Here is a 10,197-nt window from a genome sequence, read left to right on the forward strand (position 1 = left end):
TAAAAAATCAGTACAATCACCAGAGAAAGGGCTGCAAACAGGAAATGTCAGAAACTGAGGTGAAAACCCAAGTCAAATTGAAAGCTCATTTTATTATTGCTCTCTTGAAGTCCCAGCATTAAATAAAAATTAAAAAAAAAAAAAAAATGTAGACGGGGCCATTCTCTGGTTTTGTCCGTCTAAGCAGAGGTTAATGATTAAGACATTTAGAATTTATGATTAAGAGAGAAAGAAAAGGCTTAAATACAAATGATAATCCCTGTCACAGTGGGATCCTTAACTATATTTAATGTTAATATTTTATTAAATAGCTCTATTATTGGACACAAACTTGCATTTATCATCCTGACAACACTCATTTCTCCTCCATAAATGCAAAAACCAATGAGAAGAACAGTCTTGAAAGTTAAATCCTTTTTTTTTTTTTTTTTTTTTTTTTAGGAAAATGTATTTATTTACTCCAACCAGGCGTTATTAAATTTGCACTTCCCCATGCTTTGCTTTTCATTTCTGTGATCATTTTTCACAGTGGGCTGCAAAATTAGTGATAATTGGTTCCTAATTCCTTTTTTTTTTTTGCCCCCCCCCCCCCCCCCCCCCTTTATTTTTCTTTAGCAAATGAACAAAGAAATAACATTACCCTAACCCTGGCAGAAAAATCCAAACCCAAATCCACACATACAGAAAATACATACCTAAAAGTAATTACCATAAATCTGAGGATTTTCTAGGTAAATAGAAATAATAAATAAATAAATAAATAAAGGAAAACTAAATAAATGAGCTAAAATAAAATGACAATACAATTATAAAACCATAAAATCAGACCATAGTAGTGTACAATTGTTGCACAGAATAGGAAATCAAGTCATACAGAGCTGTGTTTTTTCAAGAAAGCTTATTTTTAACAATATATGTCAGCCTTAGTTGTGTGAAAGACACTACACATAAAATCTGACGCTCACTTGACAACCTGATTAGAATAAGTCTGATGTGAAGCCAAACTTTCACACTTTATAGATCACTCTGTACAGGAAAAGGAAAAGAATCATTTTAAAATAACTTTATAGCACAAAATGAGTAAGCAAAAAAAAAAAAAAAAAAAAAAAAACAACTAAAGGAGCTTTTGATTAATGTTCCTGTAATGTGAATCTGGTGAAAGGGCACAGATTATTATTGGGATGTGTGTATTTCTTTGCCCTCACTCCCTGTTTATCTCTTTGTTGTGTGTTAGTGGATTGAAGACAAGTGCAGAAGCTACTGTTTACAAGCACGCTTAACTGTCTCATTCTGCCCCATAGCATGAATCCCATTGGTTGATTGAACTGGGAACCATTTTCCATCGAAAATCAGACCAACCAATGTTGAGCTGGGCCGCTTGAGACAATCAGAAGGGTCCCACCATCCCTCTTATGTGAATGCCCTCAAACGATGAGAGATGTCGCCCTTTGAGTCACAAACGCCACATTCACTGGCCTCCAAAACCGTCCGTCCTGGCTTTGTTGAACTTTTCTTTTTTCAGTTTGTGGCCAAAAGTTTGTCACAAAACTAAATTCATGACCATTTTGTGTTTCGTTCATGGATTGACTCTCAAGGCAGACCACAAAATACAGAACTTCTAGGGAGGATTTTCTTTGGTAAAATGTAAAAACACACAAGAAAAAAAGAACATATTCCAGTAGAAAAGTAATAGATAAATATTTGCTGGCGATTATTTTTATAACAAATAAATGTACATAATGTCTTTGAGAGATGCTATTTGCTGTATACATGTGCTGAAATGAGACGACGACCCAAGCGGGACACTTGGAACAACAGCAAGGTCCAGTATACAAAGTTTCAGTAATGTGCAATACAAAACGGCATGCTGTTTTAAAATGAGGAACTTCATGTACTGTACTATGCAACCGCAAACTGTGTACATCGCTTCATGCTGTGGCTTCTCCAAACACCCTTTTCCAAGCAGCTTCATTTTGGACTTTTAAGGGAATTTTGTGTTTTCTCTTTTATTTTTCTGTGGAAGATGAAATCTAAGCGGCTAATGCGGTATTGCATGCATAATATTACCATTCTACTTTATAAAAAAGGAATTAAAGAAAAATACATGAAAACTGGAGGTGATTGTGTTCAAGGCAAAGCTACAAGTGACTTAAAACATTTCTTTTTCAAAATAAAAAGAGTCGTTATAAAGTCGGCGTCGGTATCTTCATGATTTCGGTTAAAAAAATCAGCGTCAGAAGAAATAAAAATGGATTTGACTGCTGTAGATGTTTAATCCATAAAGACCCAGTGTTACTTTTGTGTTAGTTCCCAAATGAATTTTTCTCAATTTAATCTTCCCTAAGCAATTTATCACCATTTATTGTAATATTATCTTCAGTATTTGGTGTTTTTTCAGTTAAAATCAGGTATTTTCCTTCATTTAATTCAGTGATCGTTTACATGTTCATAAAAGCTTTGAGTACAGTTGAGGGTTATTATATCAAAAACAAAGACAGCTGAAGAAAAAGTGACTGTTTTTGTTCAATTTATCATTAACTGCTTATAAACCCAGTGTGTCCATCTACTGTCGTTGATCCAACTTTATGGGTTTTACTGGTGAATCAATGTTGTAGAAGATGATGGCATCTCCACGTTCACTATGGAGCCTCTGAACATCCAAAAATAAAAAACTGCATTTTACATCGATTATTTACATGTATTGATAGGATTAGTGGATCAACAGGTATTAAACATTTTAGTTCGGTAGATGATTCTGGTCAGCAGTGGCTGTTTGGGTCTTTATGGGTTAATTTTGAGCACTTCATATACTCTTGGTAGTGACGTGGATCAGGTGTCTTAAATCAAAAAGGGGCCTCCGTCTATGACTTTGTACTGCTTGTAAGGAATTTTCTAATTGGGTCTTCAAATAAATCACCAGGGAAAGTCAGTGTCACCAACTTACACCAGAACTCCCACTCCAACCAATGGATCAGATTTCCATCTTCTATACTTAAAAAACAAAACAAAACTCTGCACACACCAAGTTTGTTTTGGTGTGTGCTGCAGATAAACATATATACACACTGATCATGCACGTGCAGAATCAACCAGCATTCACTCACTGATAAACTTTCCTACTTAATTCAAGATTTTTTACTTAATTCAAGCAAAAAAAAATAAAATCTGCCAACGGAACAAATAAGAATTATCTTGGTAAGATTTCTTGAAATAAGATTATCAAGATCTATTGTCTAAAAATCAGTTCTTATATCTCACTGAAAAAGTTACTCTTTAGGTGATTATGTCTTATTTTAAGTGTGATGAGATATTTTGACTAGAAATGAGAAAAATACACTTGGTCAGATTTTGATTTTTTCCAGTGAATGTTTCTGACAGGTATTAAAACTGAATGGGTTTAGTGGTCAGTTAAAGTCTTGGTGCATTTTATCAACGCTCAAATGAGTAACTTTGGGTTTAAGAGAAGCAAGTAAAACATCTGCACAAACATAATAATGATTCAACTAAAAGGGAAATAATGTAAGATATTCAGCAGCCTTACTATATCAAAATCTGTGTGATGAAATATTTTGACTAGAAATGAGAAAAATACACTTGGTCAGATTTTGATTTTTTCCAGTGAATGTTTCTGACAGGTATTAAAACTGAACGGGTTTAGTGGTCAGTTAACCCTTTCATGCACTAATCATGAGAACCTTAGTTAAGATTTTTCTCTTGAGTGTTTTTATTCCTCCATAGGCATGAAAAAAACAGTGTGATCAAGTTGTTTTTTTTTTTTCATGGAGTTACAAAAATGTCCATGCATTTAATTTTGGAAGTAAAGAAACATGTTTAAAACCCAATATCAGAAATTGATATTAAAACAATGAAATAAAATCTGACATCTCACATTTTAATCTCACATTTTAACATATTCTAATGCTAATTATTACTCTTTTCATGGAGATAATATGCAAAAAAACAAACCCAAAAAAAAAAAAAAAAAACAGCTTTTTTTCCCTAACAAATAACAGTTGATTTACACTGAAACATGTTAGTGCAGATCAGGTTTATCAAGAACAGCAAAGTTACAGTAATGGTATGAATTACAGTGTATGGGATGATGCATAAGTGTCCACTGTGTGGGCTGATATGGAACTAAAACAACAAAACCCACGAATATACAAGAGAACAGCTGGAGAATAACTGTCTACTGTAGTGACCATTATGCATGAAAGGGTTAAAGTCTGTTGAAAATGATAAATGTACAGCCTGGTGCTTTTCATCAATGCTCAAATGAGTAACTTTGGGTTTAAGAGAAGCAAGTAAAACATCTGCACAAACATAATAATGATTCAACTTAAAGGGAAATAATGTAAGATATTCAGCAGCCTTACTATATCAAAATCTGTGTGATGAAATATTTTGACTAGAAATGAGAAAAATACACTTGGTCAGATTTTGATTTTTTCCAGTGAATGTTTCTGACAGGTATTAAAACTGAACGGGTTTAGTGGTCAGTTAACCCTTTCATGCACTAATCATGAGAACCTTAGTTAAGATTTTTCTCTTGAGTGTTTTTATTCCTCCATAGGCATGAAAAAAACAGTGTGATCAAGTTGTTTTTTTTTTTCATGGAGTTACAAAAATGTCCATGCATTTAATTTTGGAAGTAAAGAAACATGTTTAAAACCCAATATCAGAAATTGATATTAAAACAATGAAATAAAATCTGACATCTCACATTTTAATCTCACATTTTAACATATTCTAATGCTAATTATTACTCTTTTCATGGAGATAATATGCAAAAAAACAAACCCAAAAAAAAAAAAAAAAAAAAACAGCTTTTTTTCCCTAACAAATAACAGTTGATTTACACTGAAACATGTTAGTGCAGATCAGGTTTATCAAGAACAGCAAAGTTACAGTAATGGTATGAATTACAGTGTATGGGATGATGCATAAGTGTCCACTGTGTGGGCTGATATGGAACTAAAACAACAAAACCCACGAATATACAAGAGAACAGCTGGAGAATAACTGTCTACTGTAGTGACCATTATGCATGAAAGGGTTAAAGTCTGTTGAAAATGATAAATGTACAGCCTGGTGCTTTTTATCAATGCTCAAATGAGTAACTTTGGGTTTAAGAGAAGCAAGTAAAATATCTGCACAAACATAATAATGATTCAACTAAAAGGGAAATAATGTAAGATATTCAGCAGCCTTACTATATCAAAATCTGTGTGATGAAATATTTTGACTAGAAATGAGCAAAATACACTTGGTAAGATTTGGATGTTTTCCAGTGTAGTGTCAGCTATGGGACATCTGCGGTTTAAAAACTGTGCCCAGTTACTGAAGTTGTTGTTTTATCTTTTTTGTGCTCCATTCGTTGGTTTGTGATAATATTGTCTAGGTTAACAGAGGCACCAGTGTGAGTGGAATGAACAGGCTAAACAGACTTTCTTTTCCAGACTTCTCTTCCTGGTTTTTGACCTCTTACTCAAACAGCACCTCCTCTCCGTCGATGTCCCCCCGTCTCCTCCCCCTCAGACCTTGCAGAAAGTGAGAGAACAAAAGCATGTGGTGTTTATATAAGAGCAACTTCTGCAGTGAAACTTTCGCAGTTATACAGAGAGCAGCGATGGCACATAAAGTAGTTGAGCTGGACCCAGATGCATTTTGTTGTTGGATCTGTTTGGATCTGCTGAAGGATCCGGTGACTGTTCCCTGTGGACACAGCTACTGCATGGGCTGTATTAAAACCCACTGGGACGAAGGGGATGACAGGAAAATCCACTGCTGCCCTCAGTGCAGACAGGCCTTCACACCGAGGCCTGTCCTGGTGAAAAACACCACGTTGGCAGTTTTAGTAGAAGAGCTGAAGAAGACTGGGCTGGAAGCTGCTGCTGATCACTGCTATGCTGGAGCTGAAGATGTGGCCTGTGATTTCTGCACTGGGAGGAAACTTAAATCTGTCAAGTCCTGTCTTCAGTGTCTGGCTTCTTACTGTGGGAAACACCTTCAGCCTCATTATCAGTCCCTTACTTTTAACAAACACAAGCTGGTCGAACCCTCGGAGAAGCTCCAAGAGAACGTCTGCTCCTGTCACAATGAGGTGATGAAGTTGTTCTGCCGCTCGGACCACCAGTGCATCTGTTACCTCTGCTCTGTGGAGGAACACAAAGGCCACGACACAGTCTCAGCTGAAACAGAACACAGCGAAAAGCAGAGAGAGCTGAAGGTGAACTGGCAGAGAATCCAGGAGCGAATCCAGGACAAAGAGAAAGGTGTGAAGGTGCTGCGACAGGGGGTGGAGGCCATCAGTCGCTCTGCTGACGAAGCGGTGGGGAAGAGTGAGGAGATGTTTGCTGAGCTGAACCGACTCATAAAGAAATGGAGGAGTGACGTGAAGCAGCAGATCAGATCCCAGCAGGAAACCCAAGTGAAGCGAGTCAAAGAGATGGAGAAGAAGCTGGAGGAGGACATCACCGAGCTGAAGAGGATGGACGCTGAACTGGAGAAACTCACACACATTGAGGATCACAAACAGTTCTTACACAGTTACCCCTCATTGTCAAAAATCACTGAAGCTACAGACTCCTTCAGTATCGATATGTTTTCTCTGCGTTACTTTCAGGACGTGACGGCAGCTGTGTCAGAGCTCCCACTTAAACTCCAGCACAGTCTGAGCGAGGAGTGGACCAACATCTCACTGAGGCTCACACAAGTGGATGTTTTACTCTCAAAGTCATCGCCCGAGCCACAAACCAGAGCGGATTTCTTAAAATACTCCTGTAGAATCACACTGGATCCAAATACAGTAAACACACAGCTGTTACTGTCTGAGGGGAACCAAAGAGTAACACATGTGCATCAAAAACAGACGTATCCTGCTCATCTAGACTGATTCCATCAGACAGGTCAGGTCCTGAGCAGAGAGAGTCTGACCGGTCGTTGTTACTGGGAGGTGGACTGGAGCGGGAAGGGCAGGGTGTCTGTCGCAGTAACATACAAGGATATTAAAAGAACTGGTGAGCCTGAGTGCCTTTTTGGATACAACGACAAATCTTGGGCTCTATATTGCTTCAAATCCACTTATTCATTTTGGTACAACAGCGCCGGCTCTTCTATCTCAGGTCCGGTTTCCTCCAGAATCGGGGTGTACCAGGATCACAGAGCTGGTATTCTGTCCTTCTATCAATCAATCTTCAAGTATGAGCATAAAAACAGTTAATACTTCTTATAATTTGCTAATAATTAATTTTCTACCATCAGACAATGAGAAAGGCAGGGATTTTCATCCTTTCTTTGTGTTTAACATCTTAGGTTGGATTTCTATCAAATAAAAAGTTATTTTGGAGAATTAAATGGTCAATTAAAAAGCAGCCTGTTTTTCCGTCCTCCAAACATAGAGGGCAGCAACGTGCCTTCGCTGCATCTACAACATAACAAAAGAAGGCGTTAGTTTTGTGCGCATGCGCTTGAAATAGATGCGACAGGCTTCTCGTGGCTAACCAATGTGGCAGTAGTTGTTAGCATGTGTGTTGACTATAAACGGTGTTTTTTCCAGCTGCACTGAACATGGCCACAAGTTACCCCACGCCTCTTTATTCCCACGCAGGACGAGGGGAGTTTAGTGAAGTTTATGAGCCGGCAGAAGACTCTTTTCTTTTGATAGATGCTCTCGAAAAAGATGCAGAGATGTTGCAGCTGAAGAGGTGAGACAGCTGTTCTGTTCTGTTCTGTCAGTATTACTAGTTTTGTCCTTTCAGCTGCATATGAACCGTGTTTGTGTTGATGTTCCAGTCCGTGTGTGTGTTTAGAGGTTGGCAGTGGATCAGGAGTGGTGTCTGCATTTCTGGCATCAGTGGTTGGACCCTCAGCCCTGTACATGTGAGTAAATCTGACATGAAAAGCTGCATTAACCACATATGTTTCCATTTGTAACACTGGGATGCTATGCTAACACTGGATGTTTGTGTTCCAGTTGTACTGATGTGAATCCTGCTGCAGCACAATGCACTGCAATGACAGCTTCCTGTAACGGCGTTTCTCTGCAGCCTGTCCTCACAGACCTGGTAATGGGTTTGTATTTAGTTATTTATTAGGGACAGTGCATATTAATGAACATGTACAACAATTGCAGCTTGAAATATGCCAGACTGTAGCAACAGTGCTAATTTCCATCTGTAGTCCCCAGGCAGGTGACAAAAAAGACAATTGACAAAAGGCAAAACATCAGAAAAACACACAAAACAACAGTGAGGACAATCTACTGATGGTCACAGGCTTGGTTTTCCTTCATCCACTGTTGAATTTGTGATTTGAAGTAGGTACATGATTGTGAGTCTCTTATGTTGAGTGGTAAAAGTGGCACCTCACAGTCTCCTTGAGCTGGGATTTGATAAAATCTGTCAAGGGAGGAGGGGTAAGTCCATACAAGACTTTAAATATCAGGCACCCATTTTTAAAATTCACAAAATTATTTAAATTAAGATATTTATATTTATCTAAAATAATGCAGTGGTTGGAAATTAAATGTTTTTTTTATCAAAACATTTTTTATGGCTTTTTAAAAAAGTGATACTATGGGTTTGAATGTTGTGCCAACAGCAAGTGACTAGGAAGTTACACAGTATTCAATGTGAGAGAAAATCAGAGTGTAACATCTTAGCAGCAAGTAGGATCAAAAAAGATCTGACTTGTTTAAAATTTTAAACAAGTCAACAATTTTAAACGTTAATGCTGGGTCCAAGGTTTATCTGAGACACTTGAACTCTTTGACCAAATCCATTTCCACGCCTTCAAGAAAGATGTTTGACTGTTTCAGTTCGATTGGTTTTTTGGTGAACATCAATGATCCACTGACTGAACTGAAATATGTGTGCCTTAAGACTGTTTTCTTTCTCAGGTAGAGTGCCTTCTTCCCTGGCTGAGTGGAAAAGTGGATGTTCTGCTGTTTAACCCCCCCTATGTGGTTACACCTTCAGAGGAGGTTGGTCAGCTTGGGTCAAAGGTTGTTTTATTAATAATGTATTTGGAGATTGTCACCACTTGGCTGTTCTTTCAGGTTGGCAGTAAAGGCATAGAAGCTGCCTGGGCTGGTGGGAAGCGAGGCCGTGAGGTGACAGACCGGTTTCTGCCACTTGTAGCGCAGCTACTGTCAAAGAAAGGCCTTTTTTACCTTGTTACAATTGCTGAGAACAATCCAGGTGAGGTTGTAGATGTCACTGTCATGACTGTATGTTCAAGACACCCTGTGATATTACAGTCTTTTTCCTCATTCTCAACAGAGGAGATCATCCGGTTACTGCAGGAGTGTGGTTTGCGTGGAGAGTCATGCTTGAGTACCAGAGCTGGAAATGAGCGGCTGTGTATTCTACGCTTCTCCTGGAGCCAACAAACATGAAACTGTTTTGAAAAAAAAGGAAATGTCACTGATTGTAAGTTGTTATATTTCCCCTTCATTCTACCTGTTTGGCAGTACCTCCACTTTTGTCATGACTTTCTTATCATCCACTGAATTTCTAGGCCATATGGCAAATCTCTGCAGCCCGAAGCAGCGAGGAGAAGTTGAAGCAGTGTGATGTGTTGGCCCACGTCACCTCAACCCTCTCTCCTCTGCAGTGGTAGAGAGTCTGGTCTGCATCCAGCCTGCTGTCAGAACCCTCCGGAAACATGGAAGTAGGAGATGAAGTGACAGGAAACCACAACCTTGGTTCTACAGACTCATGATGCTGCTTAATTTTTTGATTATCTAAAGACGTCTGCTTTTACTGTCATTAATTACAATTTTGAAGCTCTTGTATTTACTTTATTGCATTTTTCTTATGACTGTACAAGTTTATTCTCAGATATAAGTAGTGTACTTTTTACTCCACTACATTTATCTGACAAGTAACTTATCAATTCCAATGTTTCATCCTCTTTCTCTCCACTGAAAACCACAAATTCCCAAATGTGGTTGTTTCTGTCAAATATTTTTAAGTTTCAATGCTTATGAATTAAAAGATTAAATGTCCCATTATGGGGTCATAGTTTTTTCAACTTAAGCTCAATAAATATGTAAAAAAAAATCATTTGGGATGGCTGAATTTTTTTTTTACAAAGTTGAAAAAGGCTGATTTCTGAGTGCATTTTACAGGACAGTGACACTTCAAACATATGATCTTATACAATATGATGCATTGCTGTAGATTAAAGTACCCA

General features: G+C 37.9%; 2 protein-coding genes across 2 annotated transcripts; both read left to right on the forward strand.

Moving 5' to 3' along the window:
- The first annotated feature begins 5,532 nt into the window (after positions 1–5,532).
- Positions 5,533–7,179, forward strand: LOC115435846 (tripartite motif-containing protein 16-like). The gene has a single exon (XM_030158460.1). It carries the CDS (start codon positions 5,567–5,569, stop codon positions 6,893–6,895), a length of 1,329 nt encoding a protein of 442 aa, XP_030014320.1. The 5' UTR covers positions 5,533–5,566; the 3' UTR covers positions 6,896–7,179.
- Positions 7,180–7,483: 304 nt separating this feature from the next.
- Positions 7,484–10,019, forward strand: hemk2 (HemK methyltransferase 2, ETF1 glutamine and histone H4 lysine). Its single transcript, XM_030158466.1, has 7 exons — positions 7,484–7,706; positions 7,795–7,881; positions 7,976–8,066; positions 8,900–8,983; positions 9,059–9,200; positions 9,282–9,431; positions 9,520–10,019. Exons 1-6 carry the CDS (start codon positions 7,570–7,572, stop codon positions 9,395–9,397), a joined length of 657 nt encoding a protein of 218 aa, XP_030014326.1. The 5' UTR covers positions 7,484–7,569; the 3' UTR covers positions 9,398–9,431; positions 9,520–10,019.
- The last annotated feature ends 178 nt before the right edge of the window (positions 10,020–10,197 follow it).

The sequence above is a fragment of the Sphaeramia orbicularis genome, chromosome 2, assembly GCF_902148855.1.
Source record: "Sphaeramia orbicularis chromosome 2, fSphaOr1.1, whole genome shotgun sequence".
NCBI lineage: Eukaryota > Metazoa > Chordata > Actinopteri > Kurtiformes > Apogonidae > Sphaeramia > Sphaeramia orbicularis.